Below are 22,913 nucleotides of genomic sequence, written 5' to 3'. Positions count from 1 at the left end.
TATCTGAGGGATTGTAGTAATAATGTCACTAGTTATATCTGTTGGATTATAGTATTAATGTCACTAGTTATATCTGATGGATTGTAGTAATAATGTCACTAGTTATATCTGTTGGATTATAGTATTAATATCACTAGTTATATCTGAGGGATTGTAGTAATAGTGTCACTAGTTATATCTGATGGATTGTAGTATTAATGTCACAAGTTATATCTGATGGATTGTAGTATTAATGTCACTAGTTATATCTGATGGATTGTAGTATTAATGTCACTAGTTATATCTGATGGATTGTAGTAATAATGTCACTAGTTATATCTGAGGGATGTAGTATTAATGTCACTAGTTATATCTGAGGGATTGTAGTAATAATGTCACTAGTTATATCTTTTGGATTATAGTATTAATGTCACTAGTTATATCTGATGGATTGTAGTAATAATGTCACTAGTAATATCTGTTGGATTGTAGTAATAATGTCACTAGTTATATCTGTTGGATTATAGTATTAATATCACTAGTTATATCTGATGGATTGTAGTATTAATATCACTAATTATATCTGATGGATTGTAGTAATAATGTCACTAGTTATATCTGTTGGATTATAGTATTAATATCACTAGTTATATCTGAAGAATTGCAGTATTAATGTCACTAGTTATATCTGAGGGATGTAGTATTAATGTCACTAGTTATATCTGAGGGATTGTAGTAATAATGTCACTAGTTATATCTGTTGGATTATAGTATTAATGTCACTAGTTATATCTGATGGATTATAGTAATAATGTCACTAGTTATATCTGTTGGATTATAGTATTAATATCACTAGTTATATCTGAGGGATTGTAGTAATATTGTCACTAGTTATATCTGATGGATTGTAGTATTAATGTCACTAGTTATATCTGATGGATTGTAGTATTAATGTCACTAGTTATATCTGATGGATTGTAGTATTAATGTCACAAGTTATATCTGATGGATTGTAGTATTAATGTCACTAGTTATATCTGATGAATTGTAGTATTAATGTCACTAGTTATATCTGATGGATTGTAGTATTAATGTCACTAGTTATATCTGAGGGATGTAGTATTAATGTCACTAGTTATATCTGATGGATTGTAGTAATAATGTCACTAGTTATATCTGATGGATTGTAGTAATAATGTCACTAGTTATATCTGAGGGATGTAGTATTAATGTCACTAGTTATATCTGAGGGATTGTAGTAATAATGTCACTAGTTATATCTGTTGGATTATAGTATTAATGTCACTAGTTATATCTGATGGATTGTAGTAATAATGTCACTAGTTATATCTGTTGGATTATAGTATTAATATCACTAGTTATATCTGAGGGATTGTAGTATTAATATCACTAGTTATATCTGAGGGATTGTAGTAATAATGTCACTAGTTATATCTGATGGATTATAGTATTAATATCACTAGTTATATCTGAGGGATTGTAGTATTAATGTCACTAGTTATATCTGAGGGATGTAGTATTAATGTCACTAGTTATATCTGATGGATTGTAGTAATAATGTCACTAGTTATATCTGATGGATTGTAGTAATAATGTCACTAGTTATATCTGAGGGATGTAGTATTAATGTCACTAGTTATATCTGAGGGATTGTAGTAATAATGTCACTAGTTATATCTGTTGGATTATAGTATTAATGTCACTAGTTATATCTGATGGATTGTAGTAATAATGTCACTAGTTATATCTGTTGGATTATAGTATTAATATCACTAGTTATATCTGAGGGATTGTAGTAATAATGTCACTAGTTATATCTGATGGATTGTAGTATTAATGTCACTAGTTATATCTGATGGATTGTAGTATTAATGTCACTAGTTATATCTGATGGATTGTAGTATTAATGTCACTAGTTATATCTGATGGATTGTAGTATTAATGTGTCTAGTTATATCTGAGGGATGTAGTATTAATGTCACTAGTTATATCTGATGGATTGTAGTAATAATGTCACTAGTTATATCTGTTGGATTATAGTATTAATATCACTAGTTATATCTGATGGATTGTAGTAATAATGTCACTAGTTATATCTGTTGGATTATAGTATTAATATCACTAGTTATATCTGATGGATTGTAGTAATAATGTCACTAGTTATATCTGTTGGATTATAGTATTAATATCACTAGTTATATCTGAAGAATTGCAGTATTAATGTCACTAGTTATATCTGAGGGATGTAGTATTAATGTCACTAGTTATATCTGAGGGATTGTAGTAATAATGTCACTAGTTATATCTGTTGGATTATAGTATTAATGTCACTAGTTATATCTGATGGATTGTAGTAATAATGTCACTAGTTATATCTGTTGGATTATAGTATTAATATCACTAGTTATATCTGAGGGATTGTAGTAATAATGTCTCTAGTTATATCTGATTAATTGTAGTATTAATGTCACTAGTTATATCTGAGGGATGTAGTATTAATGTCACTAGTTATATCTGATGGATTGTAGTAATAATGTCACTAGTTATATCTGTTGGATTATATTATTAATATCACTAGTTATATATGAGGGATTTTAGTAATAATGTCACTAGTTATATCTGATGGATTGTAGTATTAATGTCACTAGTTATATCTGATGGATTGTAGTATTAATGTCACTAGTTATATCTGATGGATTGTAGTAATAATGTCACTAGTTATATCTGATGGATTGTAGTAATAATGTCACTAGTTATATCTGATGGATTGTAGTATTAATGTCACTAGTTATATCTGAGGGATGTAGTATTAATGTCACTAGTTATATCTGATGGATTGTAGTAATAATGTCACTAGTTATATCTGATGGATTGTAGTATTAATATTTCTAGTTATATCTGAGGGATGTAGTATTAATATCACTAGTTATATCTGAGGGATGTAGTATTAATATCACTAGTTATATCTGAGGGATGTAGTAATAATGTCACTAGTTATATCTGTTGGATTATAGTATTAATATCACTAGTTATATCTGAGGGATTGTAGTAATAATGTCACTAGTTATATCTGATGGATTGTAGTATTAATGTCACTAGTTATATCTGATGGATTGTAGTATTAATGTCACTAGTTATATCTGATGGATTGTAGTATTAATGTCACTAGTTATATCTGAGGGATGTAGTATTAATGTCACTAGTTATATCTGATGGATTGTAGTAATAATGTCACTAATTATATCTGATGGATTGTAGTAATAATGTCACTAGTTATATCTGATGGATTGTAGTATTAATGTCACTAGTTATATCTGATGGATTGTAGTATTAATGTCACTAGTTATATCTGATGGATTGTAGTATTAATGTCACTAGTTATATCTGAGGGATGTAGTATTAATGTCACTAGTTATATCTGAGGGATTGTAGTAATAATGTCACTAGTTATATCTGTTGGATTATAGTATTAATATCACTAGTTATATCTGTTGGATTATAGTATTAATGTCACTAGTTATATCTGATGGATTATAGTAATAATGTCACTAGTTATATCTGTTGGATTATAGTATTAATATCACTAGTTATATCTGAGGGATTGTAGTAATAATGTCACTAGTTATATCTGATGGATTGTAGTATTAATGTCACTAGTTATATCTGAGGGATGTAGTATTAATGTCACTAGTTATATCTGATGGATTGTAGTAATAATGTCACTAGTTATATCTGATGGATTGTAGTAATAATGTCACTAGTTATATCTGAGGGATGTAGTATTAATGTCACTAGTTATATCTGAGGGATTGTAGTAATAATGTCACTAGTTATATCTGTTGGATTATAGTATTAATGTCACTAGTTATATCTGAGGGATTGTAGTAATAATGTCACTAGTTATATCTGTTGGATTATAGTATTAATATCACTAGTTATATCTGAGGGATTGTAGTAATAATGTCACTAGTTATATCTGATGGATTGTAGTATTAATGTCACTAGTTATATCTGATGGATTGTAGTATTAATGTCACTAGTTATATCTGATGGATTGTAGTATTAATGTCACTAGTTATATCTGATGGATTGTAGTATTAATGTCACTAGTTATATCTGAGGGATGTAGTATTAATGTCACTAGTTATATCTGATGGATTGTATTAATAATGTCACTAGTTATATCTGATGGATTGTAGTAATAATGTCACTAGTTATATCTGATGGATTGTAGTATTAATGTCACTAGTTATATCTGATGGATTGTAGTATTAATGTCACTAGTTATATCTGATGGATTGTAGTATTAATGTCACTAGTTATATCTGAGGGATGTAGTATTAATGTCACTAGTTATATCTGATGGATTGTAGTAATAATGTCACTAGTTATATCTGATGGATTGTAGTATTAATATCACTAGTTATTAGGGATGTGCACCGGCGACTTTTGAGGTCTCGTGTTTTGTGTTTTGGATCCGGATTTTCGTTATTTTTGAGGTTCGGATTTGTCTCGCAAAACACTTGACGAAAGGTCTCGGTTCGGATTTAAGGTATTGGATTCGGATTTTTTTTGAAAAAAACATAAAAAGTTTAAAAATCAAGTTTTTGGGCTTATTTTCACTCCTAGGCTATTATTAACCTCAATAACATTCAATAACAAGCATTTCCACTAATTTACAGTGTATTCTGAACACCTCACAATATAGTTATTAGTCCAAAACGTTGCAACAAGGTATCTTTCTGGACTGCGTAGAGGAGTGGGTCACCACAATATATATTAAAAACCCTGAACTTTTATGATTCGCACCAATAATTGTACCTGGACTGCGTAGAGGAGTGGGTCACCACAATATCTTAAAAACCCTGAACTTTTATGATTCGCACCAATAATTGTACCTGGACTGCGTAGAGGAGTGGGTCACCACAATATCTATTAAAAACCCTGAACTTTTATGATTCGCACCAATAAATGTACCTGGACTGCGTAGAGGAGTGGGTCACCACAATATATATTAAAAACCCTGAACTTTTATGATTCGCACCAATAAATGTACCTGGACTGCGTAGAGGAGTGGGTCACCACAATATCTATTAAAAACCCTGAACTTTTATGATTCGCACCAATAAATGTACCTGGACTGCGTAGAGGAGTGGGTCACCACAATATATATTAAAAACCCTGAACTTTTATGATTCGCACCAATAAATGTACCTGGACTGCGTAGAGGAGTGGGTCACCACAATATATATTAAAAACCCTGAACTTTTATGATTCGCACCAATAAATGTACCTGGACTGCGTAGAGGAGTGGGTCACCACAATATATATTAAAAACCCTGAACTTTTATGATTCGCACCAATAAATGTATCTGGACTGCGTAGAGGAGTGGGCACTGGGCACCACAATAAAATATATAAAAAACCTTCAACAGATCTGCATTACACTACACATACGGCTGCTCCTCCATCCTCTCCATCATATACATGTTGGAGTTTTAGCGTGTGACAACCTCTTGTTTTTGATAATGTCAGTGCATTTGGAATATTTTTCAATTTGCCCCACACCACTGAATGTACTTTATCTATGATACGCAATACGCATCTATCTATCTTGACTGCGTAGTGTGGTGGCCCCGGTACACAATTTGGTACCGAGGCCACAATATAATTTAAAAACCCTCCACGTGTCGGAATTGCACCAAACAAGTATCTGGACTGCATAGTGGGGTGGCCCCGGTACCCAATTTGATACCGGGGCCACAATACCTCCTCCAAACATGCTCCAGACAATTCGTCATTGACAGACCCCAGACAGACAGGGTCGTAGTGTTATTGTTTGACTTTGTAAACCCAAAAAAATGTCCCTGTTGCACATAGTCGTGCAATGAAGACTGACTTTTTCATTTAAAGGCACGATCTTTAAAGTGTAGTGTTTGTAAGTCTAAGTCATATTATACTTTTGGTAAAATTGGTTTTTTTTGTTCCTCTTTATGGTAATTAATTAGTAATAGAATTAAAGTAGGAAATAGAATTAAATAGAATTAAAGTAGGAAATAGAGTGGTATAGAGTTGTAGTGTGGTATAGATAGAGTGGTCCACACAATATAATAATAAAACCCTCAACTGGTCTGAATTCCACCAAACAAGTATCTTGACTGCGTAGTGTGGTGGCCCCGGTACACAATTTGGTACCGAGGCCACAATATAATTTAAAAACCCTCCACGTGTCGGAATTCCACCAAACAAGTATCTGGACTGCATAGTGGGGTGGCCCCGGTACCCAATTTGGTACCGGGGACACAATACCTCCATCAACCCTCTAAATCCCACTCCACTGATGGCGGACACCGGGCGCACGTCTAACACCAACATTGCAGTTACAGCCGCAGTTATACGCTTTGCAATAGGGTGACTACTATCGTATTTGGTGGTCATGGCAAACGACTGTTGGACGGTCAATTGTTTGGTGAAAGACTTAGCGGTCTTACGACTTCCCCTCTGGGAAGATGACCGACTAACAGCAGCAACAGCAGCAGTGGCAGTAGTAGGCGTACCGCTGCAGGATTCCTCGGATGAATCCCGTATTGAGGAGGACTCAGTCTGGCTGCTGACTTGGGCTGCAGGACTGAATCTGATGGAGATTGTGGAGGAAGTTGACGAGGAGGGTGTTGCTGGTGTGTATCCAACTGGACCACGGGATTTAGGTGTCCCTGTACCGATGAGGGTCCTAGCCCCAGTTCCTGAACTAACCACTGAACTATGAAGGTTATTCAGGTGACGTATAAGGGAGGATGTTCCTAGGTGGGCAAGATCCTTACCCCTGCTTATTTGAGCTTTACATAAGCTACATATTGCCATACATTGGTTGTCTGGATTTGGATAAAAATAACTCCAGACCGAAGAGGTGCATTTTTTGGTCTTCTGACCAGGCATGACGATGGGCTTTTTCATCCCATGGACATCAGCTGTTTCCCCCCCTGGTGCCTCATTTACAATAACCACATCACCATCCTCATCATCAAGTTCCTCCACAGCGCCAGCTACATCATCAATAGCCTCCTCCCGAGCCACCTCTTCCCGTACAGTGATGGGAAGGTCAGGCTTGACAACCACCAACACCCTTGGACTCGCCTTGGGGATTTGTGATAATTTCTCTTTAGAAGGCAGAGTTGTTTGCTGTTTTGTTGCTGACAGCATAACTCTCTTCAATTTTTTGTAGGGGGGGGAGGAGGAGGAGGGCTAAGATCCGTGGGTGAAGCTGAACCACTAGTCATGAACACGGGCCAGGGCCTAAGCCGTTCCTTGCCACTCCGTGTCGTAAATGGCATATTGGCAACTTTACGTTTCTCCTCAGATGATTTTAAGTTTCTCTTTTTGCTACTTTTTCTTAACTTGGGCTTTTTGGATTTTACATGCCCGGTACTACGAGATTGGGCATCGGGCTTGGAAGACGACGTTGATGGCATTTCATCGTCTATGTCATGACTAGTGGCAGCAGCTTCAGCATTAGGAGGAAGTGGGTCTTGATCTTTCCCTACTTTATCCTCCAAATTTTTGGTCTCCATTATATGTAGCACAAGATACTGCAGAATGTGTGAACTTGGTAATATTGCAGTACCAATGGACTTATAATGCTGGATTGGTTTTGCAAATTTGGTTATAATTATTATATATATTTTTTTTTTTTTTAATTTTTTATTTTTTTTTACTTTTTTTTTATTTTTTACAAACTTGGGAATAATGGGGAAATAACTATGCCCTTAGAAGCACAGAGCACAGGACACAGCACCACTGGACTGAACAGGACACGGCACAGGACCCAGCAGCACTACGGAACTCAGCAGGACAGAGCACAGGACACAGCACCACTGGACTGATACTGCAGAATGTGTAAACTTTGTAATATTGCAGTACCACTGGACTTTTACTGCTGAATGTGTGAACTTGGTAATATTGCAGTACCAATGGACTTATAATGCTGGATTGGTTTTGCAAATTTGGTTATAATTATTATATATTTTTTTTTTTTTTTAATTTTTTTATTTTTTTTTACTTTTTTTTTATTTTTTACAAACTTGGGAATAATGGGGAAATAACTATGCCCTTAGAAGCACAGAGCACAGGACACAGCACCACTGGACTGAACAGGACACGGCACAGGACCCAGCAGCACTACGGAACTCAGCAGGACAGAGCACAGGACACAGCACCACTGGACTGATACTGCAGAATGTGTAAACTTTGTAATATTGCAGTACCACTGGACTTTTACTGCTGAATGTGTGAACTTGGTAATATTGCAGTACCAATGGGCTTATACTGCAGGATTGGTTGTGAAAATTTTGTGGTAATTAAAAAATATTAAAGTAGTTTTTGGTATTTTATAAAAAAAACTTTTTTTTATTTTTTTAAACACAGGGGAATATTGGGGAAATAACTATGCCCTTAGAAGCACAGAGCACAGGACACAGCACCACTGGACTGAACAGGACACAGCACAGGACCCAGCAGCACCACTGACCTCAGAAGGACAGAGCACAGCACACAGCACCACTGGACTGATACTGCAGAACACAGCACAGCACAGCACAGCACAGCACTAAACAGCACAGCACTAAACAGCACAGAACTAAACAGCACAGAACTAAACAGCACAGAGGACCACCTAACACACCCTCCCTCTACCCTGATCAATGCCCGAGTGAAGATGGCGGCGACTAGCGGGGAATTTATAGGATCCGAGTATCGCGAGATCCGACAACGGGATTATGAGTCAGAGCCTCAGTTTCACTTTTGAATTTGGCGCCAATACCCGGATCTGTCTCGGATCCGACTCGGATCCGCAACGTTCGGGTGGGCTCGGATTTCAGAAATCCGAGCGCGCTCATCCCTACTAGTTATATCTGAGGGATGTAGTATTAATGTCACTAGTTATATCTGAGGTATGTAGTATTAATATCACTAGTTATATCTGAGGGATGTAGTATTAATATCACTAGTTATATCTGAGGGATGTAGTAATAATGTCACTAGTTATATCTGAGGGATGTAGTATTAATGTCACTAGTTATATCTGAGGGATGTAGTATTAATATCACTAGTTATATCTGATGGATTGTAGTATTAATGTCACTAGTTATATCTGAGGGATGTAGTATTAATATCACTAGTTATATCTGAGGGATGTAGTAATAATGTCACTAGTTATATCTGAGGGATGTAGTATTAATGTCACTAGTTATATCTGAGGGATGTAGTATTAATATCACTAGTTATATCTGAGGGATGTAGTATTAATATCACTAGTTATATCTGATGGATTGTAGTATTAATGTCACTAGTTATATCTGAGGGATGTAGTATTAATGTCACTAGTTATATCTGAGGGATGTAGTATTAATGTCACTAGTTATAGCTGATGGATTGTAGTATTAATATCACTAGTTATATCTGATGGATTGTAGTAATAATGTCATGTTAGGTTTCAAGGTTACCTTAGTCAGTATTTACGCCGGCCTTCCTAGGGCGCGGAGTCTAACGGCCCTCCCGGTTTTCTCCAAGAACCGCCGCAAGGCAGGGTGGGTTTTGCTGCCGGAGAACCGCAGGTCGCGGCCCCCAAGTTAGCCTACTGACGTAAGGAGAGAGTTCTATGAGATGGACATGTAGCGGCATGGTCAGATCCACAGAAGAATAGATAACTGAAGTCACTAACCGTATATTCAGAAGGGTGTAGTCTGGAGTAGAGACTGGTGGAATGCAGGAGTCAATCCACGGTACAGCCCCAGGAGCAGAAGCGTAGTCCAGAATAGCCGGTTCGGTACTCAGAGATCCGTCCGTTAATGCAGTACCAGGGATAAGGCAGAAGAATAGTCTGGAGAATAGCTGGTTCGGTACACAGAGATCTGTCCGTTATGCAGTACCAGGGATTAGGCAGTAGAATGGTCTGGAGAATAGCTGGTTCGGTACACAGAGATCTGTCCGTTATGCAGTACCAGGGGTTAGGCAGTAGAATGGTCTGAAGGAGAGCTGGTTCGGTACACAGAGATCAACAGTCACAAAGGAGAACACCAGGGAAGTCAAAGCACAGGAAGTGCAGCCAGATACAGGTAACACGTTGCTCTGACACCTACAGTGTGTCAGAGCAGTCCTGAAGTAGGAGTTTGAATTCCCCGCCCAGATCAGCTGACCTGCTGCCGGGACCTACCCGGAAGTGCGGCAGTACAGAACGATGGAGCGGCGCTGACACAGGTAAGCGCCATGACAGTACCCCCCCCCCCCCATTAGGGATGGCCACCGGACAGCCTATAAGGTTTCTGAGGGAATTTGGCATGGAATTTTCTTAACAGTACTGGAGCATGTAGATCACGTGCCGGAATCCATGAACGCTCCTCTGGTCCGTAGCCTTTCCAATCAACCAAGAATTGTAGAGAACCTCTGGAAATGCGAGAATTTAGAATTTCCTTGACCTCGAATTCATGATCTTGCATAGAGACAGCGGCAGGAGGTCTCTTGGAAGAGGAAAATTTATTAATGACAAGTGGCTTGAGGAGGGAAATGTGAAACACGTTGGGAATCCTTAAGGTAGGAGGCAACTTTAATCTGAAAGCTACTGGATTAATAACTTCCAAGATCTTGAAGGGTCCAATGAAACGGGGAGCGAATTTCCTAGAAGGAACCAACAGGCGAAGGTTCCGCGTAGATAGCCATACCTTATCGCCAGGAGAAAGTAATGGGGAAGGTCTTCTTTTCTTATCAAACGCCTTTTTGCTGGTGGCAGTGGCGTGAGGTAGGTTACGTTTGATTATACCCCACCTGGACGAGAAGTCTGACCACATGGAATCTACAGCAGGAATTCCGGATGTAGGCAAATCATTAAAGGAGGAACTCTAGGATGAAAGCCTTGGAGAGCAAAAAAAGGGGAAACCAATGTAGAGTCATGAGAATTATTATTGTGAGCAAATTCTGCCCAAGGTAACAAATCAACCCAGTCGTCATGTTTAGCTGAAATGAAGCATCTGAGGAATTTTTCGAGCTCTTGATTAGTCCTCTCAGTTAGACCATTGCTTTGGGGGTGGTATGCAGAGGAAAAATTCAGTTTGATTCCACAAACACGAGAAAAGGCTCTCCAAAATCTTGCAACAAACTGTGTTCCACGGTCTGAAACGATGACCTCTGGGCAACCATGGAGACGGAATATTTCCTTTATAAAAAGTTGTGCCAGCACCGGAGCAGATGGAAGGCCTTTTAGAGGTACGAAATGAGCAGCCCGTGAGAAACGGTCTGTGACTACCCAAACCACGGAAAAGCCTCTTGAAGAGGGTAAATCAGTGATAAAGTCCATGGAGAGATGACTCCATGGACGATCCGGAATGGGTAAAGGCTGTAACAATCCATAGGAGGCTTGCCGAGGTACTTTGTTCTGAGCGCAGGTGGAACAAGCCGTAACGAACTCCCGAACATCAGAGTGAATAGATGGCCACCAGTAATTACGGGAGACAAAATCCAGAGTCTTCTTGATCCCAGCATGACCAGAGAACCGAGAGGCGTGAGCCCACTTGAGGAGTCTTGATCGAAGATGAGAAGAAACAAAGGTCTTCCCGGAAGGAATCACTAGATGAGCAGGGGTGGTGGCCAGTATACATTTCGAGCCCAGGATGGGTCTAGGAGTATCCTCTATAGTATCAGTGGCATCAAAGGATCGGGAAAGAGCATCCGCTTTCTTGTTCTTAGATCCTGTTCTAAAGGTGATGATCATATCAAACCGGGAGAAAAACAGGGACCATCTGGCTTGCCGAGGGTTTAAACAAGAAGCTGTTTGTAAATATAGAAGGTTCTTGTTATCTGTAAAAATCGTGATAGGAAACCTAGCTCCTTCCAAATGATGTCTCCATGCTTCTAAGGCTAATTTGATGGCCAGGAGTTCCCTATCTCCGATGCCATAATTCTTCTCGGCAACAGAAAGTTTACGGGAAAAGAAACCACAAGGAGATAATCTTCCACCAGAGTCCTTCTGTGACAAGATAGCCCCCACTCCCACAGAGGATGCATCGACCTCCAGAAAGAAAGGAAAGGTAGGATCTGGTTGATGGAGGATAGGAGCTCTCGTGAATGCTTTCTTTAGGGAAGAGAAGGCCTTTTCTGCCTCAGGAGGCCAAAGTTTAGTATTGATAGCTTTCTTAGTTAGTGCAGTAATGGGTGCGATCACTGAAGAAAAGCCTTTAATAAAATGCCGATAGTAATTGGCAAAGCCTATGAAACGTTGGATTGCTTTCAGACCTATCGGCTGAGGCCATTCAGAAACTGCCTTTACTTTCTCGGAATCCATGCATAGCCCAGATCCAGAGATCACGTGTCCAAGAAAGGGAATATGACTTTTTTCAAAGATGCATTTATCCAAATTACAAAACAGTTGATGTACCCGAAGGCGTTCAAGCACCAAGGAAACATGATGGCGATGCAACACGATGTCAGGAGAGAATATCAGGATATCATCCAGGTAAATCACCACGAACTGGTAGAGAAAATCTTGAAAAATTTCGTTGATGAAGTTTTGAAACACTGCGGGGGCATTACATAACCCGAAGGGCATAACTAAATATTCAAAGTGTCCATCATGGGTATTGAACGCAGTTTTCCATTCATCCCCTTGTTTAATACGGATCAAATTGTAGGCACCCTTCAAGTCTAATTTGGAAAAAATAACTGCGCCTTTTATTCTATCAAATAGCTCTGAAATCAATGGTAACGGGTACTTGTTCTTCACAGTAATGGCATTCAGCCCACGATAATCTATACATGGACGTAGACCCCCGTCTTTCTTTTTAACGAAGAAAAAGCCGGCCCCTGCAGGGGAGGATGATTTTCGAATAAAGCCTCTTTCTAGGTTCTCTTCTATGTATTTAGACATGGAGTTGGACTCTGGTAGTGATAGCGAAAAAACGCGTCCTCTGGGTGGTATTTTGTCGGGTAAAAGCTCAATAGAACAATCCCATGGTCTATGGGGAGGTAATTTGGAGGCCTCCTTTTCGCAAAACACATCCGAGAATGAACGGTATTGGAGAGGAATACCAGTGGACTTAAATAATGATGCAGCTTCATTCTTGGTGAACTTATTGATTCTGGGAAGGCAACGAGAATGACAGGCCGGACCCCAGGCAAGAACTTCTGGCTTATGCCAATCTAATGTAGGGGAATGAAGTTGGAGCCACGGAAGACCAAGAATGAGAGGATTAATAGCCTCTGGAATGACCAACAAGGAAATAGATTCAGTATGCAGGGCTCCTATGCGAAGAGAGAGCTTGATGGTACGTTTCTTGAGTGATCCTCCACTAATGCGATTTCCATCAATGGCTGTGATAGCAATCGGGGGATCCAGGGGAAGGGTAGGTAAGGACAACTTCTCCACTATGTCAGCTCTTATGAAATTCCCTGCTGCTCCGGAGTCAATGAGTGCTGGAAGAGAAAGCTGTTTGTCAAAGGATTGTAACAGAACCTGAATAGAAAAACTAGAATCAACAGGAGAGGAAATACGTACACCTAACTTGGCCTCTCCATCGTTAGTTAGGTTCGGTCGTTTCCCGGACGCTTAAGACAATTGTTTAGCAAATGACCAGGTTCTCCGCAGTAGAGACATAAACGATTTTTGAACCGTCTTTCCCTCTCTTCTTGAGAAAGGCGAGCTCTTCCCAACTGCATGGGCTCTTCCTCAGACATCACCGGACTCTGAAAACGTGGGACCAGACGAAAAGGAGAACGACGAGAACTCTCTTTCTCCTGAGAGCGCTCACGGAATCTAATGTCAATCTGGTTACATAGAGAGACCAAAGCATCCAGAGAAGTTGGAAGTTCACGACCTGCCAATTCGTCTTTAATGCGGTCGGTCAAACCCTGCCAGAAGGTTGCTACCAGGGCCTCATTATTCCAACGTAACTCAGCCGCCATAGTGCGAAATTGAAGAGCATACTGGCCTATGGTCATAGAGCCTTGACGCAGACGAAGGATGCCAGAGGCAGCGCTGGAAACTCTTCCTGGTTCATCAAAGACATGTCTGAAAGCCTCCAGGAAGGTGGAACAGTTATGTAGCGAAGGATCATTGTGTTCCCATAGGGGAGATGCCCAGGCAAGAGCTTGACCGGTAAGTAATGAAATAATATACGCTACTTTAGCTTTTTCAGTAGGGAAGTTCCCTGGCTGGAGTTCGAACTGGATATCACACTGATTTAAAAATCCACGGCAGGCCTTGGGGTCCCCATCGAATTTCGGAGGATTAGGGATGCGAAGTTGGGAATTCACCGGGAGAGGAGCGGCACCACCCCCCTGGGCAGGAGCAGGTTGAGGGGGAATCGGTGGTGGATCAGGTACCGCTGCCTGGACTGCCTGAGCTGACACCGCCCCCTGCAGTGTGTCCAGGCGAGCAGACATGCTCTGAAGAAACTGAAGTAACTGTGCCTGGTTCTTGTCCTGTTCCTCTACCCGGGTAGCTAAGTGTTCCAATAACTCCCTGGTTGAGGGGTTCCCGGATCCGTCCATCAGATAGATATATGGGTCAGAGCAAACTGTTAGGTTTCAAGGTTACCTTAGTCAGTATTTACGCCGGCCTTCCTAGGGCGCGGAGTCTAACGGCCCTCCCGGTTTTCTCCAAGAACTGCCGCAAGGCAGGGTGGGTTTTGCTGCCGGAGAACCGCAGGTCGCGGCCCCCAAGTTAGCCTACTGACGTAAGGAGAGAGTTCTATGAGATGGACATGTAGCGGCACGGTCAGATCCACAGAAGAATAGATAACTGAAGTCACTAACAGTATACTCAGAAGGGTGTAGTCTGGAGTAGAGACTGGTGGAATGCAGGAGTCAATCCACGGTACAGCCCCAGGAGCAGAAGCGTAGTCCAGAATAGCCGGTTCGGTACACAGAGATCCGTCCGTTAATGCAGTACCAGGGATAAGGCAGAAGAATAGTCTGGAGAATAGCTGGTTCGGTACACAGAGATCTGTCCGTTATGCAGTACCAGGGATTAGGCAGTAGAATGGTCTGGAGAATAGCTGGTTCGGTACACAGAGATCTGTCCGTTATGCAGTACCAGGGGTTAGGCAGTAGAATGGTCTGAAGGAGAGCTGGTTCGGTACACAGAGATCAACAGTCACAAAGGAGAACACCAGGGAAGTCAAAGCACAGGAAGTGCAGCCAGATACAGGTAACACGTTGCTCTGACACCTACAGTGTGTCAGAGCAGTCCTGAAGTAGGAGTTTGAATTCCCCGCCCAGATCAGCTGACCTGCCGCCGGGACCTACCCGGAAGTGCGGCAGTACAGAACGAAGGAGCGGCGCTGACACAGGTAAGCGCCGTGACATGTCACTAGTTATATCTGATAGATTGTAGTATTAATGTCACTAGTTATATCTGAGGGATGTAGTATTAATGTCACTAGTTATATCTGATGGATTGTAGTATTAATGTCGCTAGTTATATCTGATATATTATAGTATTAACTAGACAAACCCCGTGGTAACCTCTTTAAATTAAACTGAAATGTGATGACTAAATGACTTTATTTACAGAATTCAAAAACATTTTTATACACTACATTACATGTAGAAATGTTAACAATGGAGTATAATGAATAAACAACTATATTATAAATCATTATGTTAAAAAGTAAGTAGAATAAGAATTTCTTTATACACCGCATTACATGTATAAATTCTTCCATCAAAGTTATTTTGCTGGGCATGAGTACGTAATTTAAGTGTTTTTGTCTTAAATATGGTGGAACAACCACACCAGGCAGCAAAACCTTTCCATTGTGACAGAAGTGTAAAAAATGGTATCCTCTACCAAAATGCGTAGGGCACCACAGTTCACACGTTGCAGGTCCATAGGACCCAAAGAGTAGTACGTAGATGTCCTCAAGGGCGGCCTCTTGGCATGTTTGCTGTAATCAAAGTGAGGATAAATGAATAATGAAATAACACAGCAGTCCGTTATTGAGGTCCCCGCAAGATGCACTGATGTATGTGGCTGCAAATAACTGTCACAGTTTTCAGACCACCCAGCAGGTCACATGTTCCAGGTCAAAATCTAACATTTGAAATCTCGTCTAGAAATCCTGTGTTTGCCCTGGTGGAAGTACATATTGCACCATAAAAAAAAATCAGAACTCCAATCTGTTTACATTTATTTTTATTAAATATCCAGGTAACAAGCAGGTAGGTTGATTACAACGTTACTATTAGAGATGAGCGCACTCGGATTTCCTGAATCCGAGCCCACCCGAACATTGCCGATCCGAGTCGGATCCGAGACAGATCCGGGTATTGGCGCCAAATGAAAACCTGAAACCGAGCGAGGCTCTGAGTCATAATCCCGCTGTCGGATCTCGCGATACTCGGATCCTATAAATTCCCCGCTAGTCGCCGCCATCTTCACTCGGGCATTGATCAGGGTAGAGGGAGGGTGTGTTAGGTGGTCCTCTGTCCTGGTAGATATCGTGCTGTGCTGTTTAGTTCTGTGCTGTGCTGTGCTGTGCTGTGCTGTGTTCTGCAGTATCAGTCCAGTGGTGCTGTGTGCTGTGCTCTGTCAATTTTAAATTCAGTGGTGCTGCTGGGTCCTGTGCTGTGTCCTGTTCAGTCCAGTGGTCCTGTGTCCTGTGCTTTGTGCTTCTAAGGGCATAGTTATTTCCCCAATATTCCCAAGTGTTTAAAAAATTTAAAAAAAGTTATAAATTTTTTTTCCAAAAACAAATTAAATTTTTTTTTAATTACAACAAAATTTGCCAAACCAATCCTGCAGTATAAGCCCATTGGTACTGCAATATTACCAAGTTCACACATTCAGCAGTAAAAGTCCAGTGGTACTGCTGCAATATTACAAAGTTCACACATTCTGCAGTATCAGTCCAGTGGTGCTGTGTGCTGTGCTCTGTCAATTTTGAGTTCAGTGGTGCTGCTGGGTCCTGTGTGCTGTGTCCTGTTCAGTCCAGTGGTCCTGTGTCCCGTGCTCTGTGCTTCTAAGGGCATAGTTATTTCCCCAATATTCCCAAGTGTTTAAAAAATTAAAAAAAAGTTTTTAAAAAAATACAAAAAAATGTTTATAATTTTTTTTAATTACAACAAAATTTGCAAAACCAATCCTGCAGTATAAGCCCATTGGTACTGCAATATTACCAAGTTCACACATTCTGCAGTATCTTGTGCTACATATAATGGAGAGCAAACATTTGGAGGATAAAGTAGGGAAAGATCAAGACCCACTTCCTCCTAATGCTGAAGCTGCTGCCACTTGTCATGACATAGACGATGAAATGCCATCAACGTCGTCTTCCAAGCCCGATGCCCAATCTCCTAGTACAGAGCATGTAAAATCCAAAAAGCCCAAGTTCTCAAAAAATAGCAAAAAGAGAAACTTAAAATCATCTGAGGAGAAACGTAAAGTTGGCAATATGCCATTTACGACACGTAGTGGCAAGGAATGGCTTAGGCCCTGGCCCGTGTTCATGACTAGTGGTCCATCTTCACCCAAGGATCTTAGCCCTCCTCTTCCCCCCCCCTACAGAAAATTGAAGAGAGTTATGCTGTCAGCAACAAAACAGCAAACAACTCTGCCTTCTAAAGAGAAATTATCACAAATCCCCAAGGCGAGTCCAAGGGTGTTGGTGGTTGTCAAGCCTGACCTTCCCATCACTGTACGGGAAGAGGTGGCTCGGGAGGAGGCTATTGATGATGTAGCTGGCGCTGTGGAGGAACTTGATGATGAGGATGGTGATGTGGTTATTGAAAATGAGGCACCAGGGGGGGAAACAGCTGATGTCCATGGGATGAAAAAGCCCATCGTCATGCCTGGTCAGAAGACCAAAAAATGCACCTCTTCGGTCTGGAGTTATTTTTATCCAAATCCGGACAACCAATGTATGGCCATATGTAGCTTATGTAAAGCTCAAATAAGCAGGGGTAAGGATCTTGCCCACCTAGGGACATCCTCCCTTATACGTCACCTGAATAACCTTCATAGTTCAGTGGTTAGTTCAGGAACTGGGGCTAGGACCGTCATCGGTACAGGGACACCTAAATCCCGTGGTCCAGTTGGATACACACCAGCAACACCCTCCTCGTCAACTTCCTCCACGATCTCCATCAGATTCAGTCCTGCAGCCCAAGTCAGCAGCCAGACTGAGTCCTCTCCAATACGGGATTCATCCGAGGAATCCTGCAGCGGTACGCCTACTACTGCCACTGCTGCTGTTGCTGCTGTTAGTCGGTCATCTTCCCAGAGGGGAAGTCGTAAGACCGCTAAGTCTTTCACAAAACAATTGACCGTCCAACAGTCGTTTGCCATGACCACAAAATACGATAGTAGTCACCCTATTGCAAAGCGTATAACTGCGGCTGTAACTGCAATGTTGGTGTTAGACGTGCGCCCGGTGTCCGCCATCAGTGGAGTGGGATTTAGAGGGTTGATGGAGGTATTGTGTCCCCGGTACCAAATCCCGTCGAGATTCCACTTCACTAGGCAGGCGATACCAAAAATGTACAGAGAAGTACGATCAAGTGTCCTCAGTGCTCTAAAAAATGCGGTAGTACCCACTGTCCACTTAACCACGGACATGTGGACAAGTGGTTCTGGGCAAACGAAGGACTATATGACTGTGACAGCCCACTGGGTAGATGCATCCCCTTCCGCAACAGCTGCATCAGTAGCAGCATCTACAAAATGGCTGCTCGTGCAAAGGCAGGCAACATTGTGTATTACAGGCTTTAATAAGGCACAACGCTGACAACATATTAGAGAAACTGAGGGAAATTATCTCCCAGTGGCTTACCCCACTTAGACTCTCATGGGGATTTGTGGTGTCAGACAATGCCAGTAACATTGTGCGGGCATTAAATATGGGCAATTTCCAGCACGTCCCACGATTTGCCCACACCATTAATTTGGTGGTGCAGCATTACCTCAAGAGTGACAGGGGTGTGCAGGAGATGCTTGCGGTGGCGCGCAAAATTGCTGGACACTTTCGGCATTCAGCCAGTGCCTACCGCAGACTGGAGGCACATCAAAAAAGCATGAACCTGCCCTGCCATCACCTCAAACAAGAGGTTGTGACGCACTGGAACTCCACCCTCTATATGTTGCAGAGGATGGAGGAGCAGCAAAAGGCCATTCAGGCCTACACAGCCACCTACGACATATGCAAAGGAGTGTGGATGCGCCTGAGTCAAGCGCAGTGAAGACTGATTTCCGTGTTGTGCAAGGTTCTCCAGCCGTTTGAACTTGCCACACGAGAAGTCAGTTCCGACACTGCCAGCTTGAGTCAGGTTATTCCCCTGATCAGGCTGTTGCAGAAGCAGCTGGAGAAAGTGAGAGAGGAGCTGGTAAACCATTGCGATTACACCAAGCATGTAGCTCTTGTGGATGTAGCCCTTCGTACGCTTTGCCAGGATCCGAGGGTGGTCACTCTTTTAAAGTCAGAGGAATACATTCTAGCCACCGTGCTCGATCCTCGGTTTAAAGCGTATGTTGTGTCTCTGTTTCCGGCGGACACACGTCTACAGCGGTGCAAAGACCGTCTGGTCAGGAGATTGTCCTCTGAAGAGGACCGTGACATGCCAACAGCTCCACCCTCATTTTCTTCCACATCTATGGCTGCGAGGAAAAAGCTCAGTTTTCCTAAAAGAGCCGCTGGCGGGGATGCTGATAACATCTGGTCCGGACTGAAGGACCTGCCAACCATTGCAGACATGTCTAATGTTGCTGCATTGGATGCTGTCACAATTGAAAAAATGGTGGAGGATTATTTTGCTGACACCATCCAAATAGACATGTCAGACAGTCCATATTGTTACTGGCAGGAAAAAAAGGCAGTTTGGAAGCCCCTGTACAAACTGGCTCTATTTTACCTGAGTTGTCCCCCCTCCAGTGTGTACTCGGAAAGAGTTTTTAGTGCAGCGGGGAACCTGGTCAGTGAGCGGCGAAGGAGGTTGCTTCCTCACAACGTTGAAAAAATGATGTTTATAAAAATGAATAATCAATTCCTCAATGAAGTACAGCACTGCCCTCCAGATACTACAGAGGGACCTGTGGTTGTGGAGTCCAGCGGGGACGAATTGATAATGTGTGAGGAGGAGGAAGTACACACTGTAGGGGGAGAGGAATCAGAGGTTGAGGATGAGGACGACATCTTTCCTCAGTAGAGCCTGTTTAGTTTGTACAGGGAGAGATGAATTGTTTTTTTGGTGTGGGGGCCCAAACAAACCAATCATTTCAGCCACAGTTGTTTGGTAGGCCCTGTCGCTGAAATGATTTGTTTGTTAAAGTGTGCATGTCCTATTTCAACAACATAAGCGTGGGTGGGAGGGCCCAAGGACAATTCCATCTTGCAACTCTTTTTTTGGCATTATGTGACCATTCAACAGTCGTTTGCCATGTTCAAAAAGTAAAAGAAAATGTCAACAAATTCAAAAAATTAAATCAAAAGTTAAATGCCCTGTCATTATTTAAAACAAGAGGTATTGACGTGCTAGAATTAGTGTAGTGTTAATATGTTATAAACACTACACTTGGAACTTGGAGGAGGTATTGTGGCCCCGGTACCAAATTTAGTACCGGGGCCACCCCACTACGCAGTCCAGATACTTGTTTGGTGGAATTCTGACCAGTTGAGGGTGTATTTATTATATTGTGGCCCTGGTATCAAATTTAGTATCGGGGCCACCCCACTACGCAGGGTTTTTTATTAATTATATTGTGGTGACCACTCCTCTACGCAGTCCAGATACATTTATTGGTGCAATTCATACCAGTTGATGATTTTCTTATTATATTGTGGTGACCACTCCTCTACGCAATCCAGATACATTTATTGGTGCGATTCATACCAGTTGATGGTTTTCTTATTATATTGTGGTGACCACTCCTCTACGCAGTCCAGATACATTTATTGGTGCGAATCATACAAGTTCAGGGTTTTTAAATTATATTGTGGTGACCCACTCCTCTACGCAGTCCAGGTACATTTTTTGGTGCGATTCATACAAGTTCAGGGTTTTTAAATTATATTGTGGTGACCACTCCTCTACGCAGTCCAGGTACATTTTCTGGTGCGATTCATACCAGTTGATGGTTTTCTTATTATATTGTGGTGACCACTCCTCTACGCAGTCCAGATACATTTATTGGTGCGAATCATACAAGTTCAGGGTTTTTAATTTATATTGTGGTGACCCACTCCTCTACGCAGTCCAGGTACATTTTTTGGTGTGATTAAGACCAGTTGATGGTTTTCTTATTATATTGTGGGGACCACTCCACTATGCAGTCCAGAAAGATACCTCGTTGCAACGTTTTGGACTAATAACAATATTGTGATGTGTTCAGAATACACTGTAAATTAGTGGAAATGATTGTTATTGAATGTTATTGAGGTTAATAATAGCGTGGGAGTGAAAATAAGCCCAAAAACTTGATTTTTGAACTTTTTATGCTTTTTTCAAAAAAAATCCGAATCCAAAACCTTAAATCCGAACCAAAACCTTTCGGCAGGTGTTTTGCGAAACAAATCCGAACCCAAAACATCACGAAAATCCGAATCCAAAACACAAAACACGAGACACCAAAAGTCGCCGGTGCACATCCCTAGTTACTATATGATTACTTGTCTAATATAAATCAATAGATTTGTGAGAAGTTTCATGTTGACCAATTCCATGTTTATTTTTTCTACTTTAAGATGCAAATCTAATTATTGGACTCAATGGCGAACTCTATCCAGCTCGACAGCAACATGACTGCACATGACAATGTAACCAAAGAGGTTGTAAGGACGATTTATTTCATATTAGTGCTCCTCATGTTTTGCATCTTCTTGTACTTCATGGCTGTTATACTGAATGCCTTCTTCACGATTCCTCATGTCCAGGAGAATCCTCGCTATAAGCTGTTTATCCACATGCTGGTTAATGATCTAGCATATCTAGTTATTTCATTGTTTCTCTTTATCTCTTCTGTGTATTTTATATATCTGCCTCTGCCAATCTGCTATACACTTCTCAGTTTCTCCACCTGTGCATTTAGGATTACTCCTTACAATTTGGCGGTCATGTCTTTGGAACGCTACGCAGCCATTTGCCACCCATTAAGACATGCACAGTTGTGCACAGCACAGAGGTCTAGTGCTGCCATTGCATTCATGTGGACAGTGGGGCTCATTCCACAGCTTGCAGATTTTATTACATTTTGCTTTAACGTAGAAAAACGTATCTTTTCAATCAATATCATCTGCAACTGGGCATTATTAATAGTAAATGAATTACAAGTAGTTATAAAAACAATAACCATCATAATTAGCTTTACCATTGTTGGACTGATAATCGCCTACACATACCTGAAAGTTATGCTGGTAGCTCGGAGGATTGGCTCTGGGAAATCTGCTTCTAAGGCTGGAAAAACTGTCTTGCTCCACGCGTTTCAGCTCATGTTATGTATGTTGTCTTTCACATCTTCATACACTGAAAAATATATCATACCATATTTTCTCTATATGCCAATAATTAACTTCTTCCTGTTTATGTGTCTTCCCAGATTTATCAGTCCATTAATTTATGGGATTAGAGATGAAGTACTTGGTAAACATATTAGAAATGTGTGCTCATCCGGGAGGTTCTCGACTGTAAAATGATACACAGGGGATTGGGAAGATATGTCATAAAGTAATGTAAAATAAAATAAATGAATAAATACTACAATAAATATAAGGTTGTGGTCACACAGAGATATAGGACTTTCATCTATTACTAATGAATTAATATCATCTTCGTACATAGATAGGGTGAACTCTTATATGTTAGCGGGTATAAAAGAAACAATAGAGAAAGAACAAAAGAGGCACTCCAGTCCCCCCAAATAAACAATTCATTGTAATATAAAA

The 22,913-nt window shown here is 40.9% G+C and overlaps 1 protein-coding gene across 2 annotated transcripts in view; it reads left to right on the top strand.

Moving 5' to 3' along the window:
* LOC142140036 (odorant receptor 131-2-like) overlaps nucleotides 1-22,913 on the top strand; it is a 32,119-nt gene extending 9,206 nt beyond the window's left edge. For both annotated transcript variants that reach the window (XM_075197898.1, XM_075197899.1), the window contains one exon: nucleotides 21,717-22,913. In XM_075197898.1, coding sequence (XP_075053999.1) covers nucleotides 21,741-22,664 — 924 coding nt within the window. In that variant the 5' untranslated portion in view covers nucleotides 21,717-21,740 and the 3' untranslated portion in view covers nucleotides 22,665-22,913. The remainder of the gene's footprint in view (nucleotides 1-21,716) is intronic.

The sequence above is a fragment of the Mixophyes fleayi genome, chromosome 2 (genome assembly GCF_038048845.1).
Source record: "Mixophyes fleayi isolate aMixFle1 chromosome 2, aMixFle1.hap1, whole genome shotgun sequence".
In the NCBI taxonomy this organism is placed as follows: domain Eukaryota; kingdom Metazoa; phylum Chordata; class Amphibia; order Anura; family Limnodynastidae; genus Mixophyes; species Mixophyes fleayi.
The sequence above is the reverse complement of the archived record's forward strand: the minus strand, read 5'-3'. Positions and strand labels throughout refer to the sequence as shown.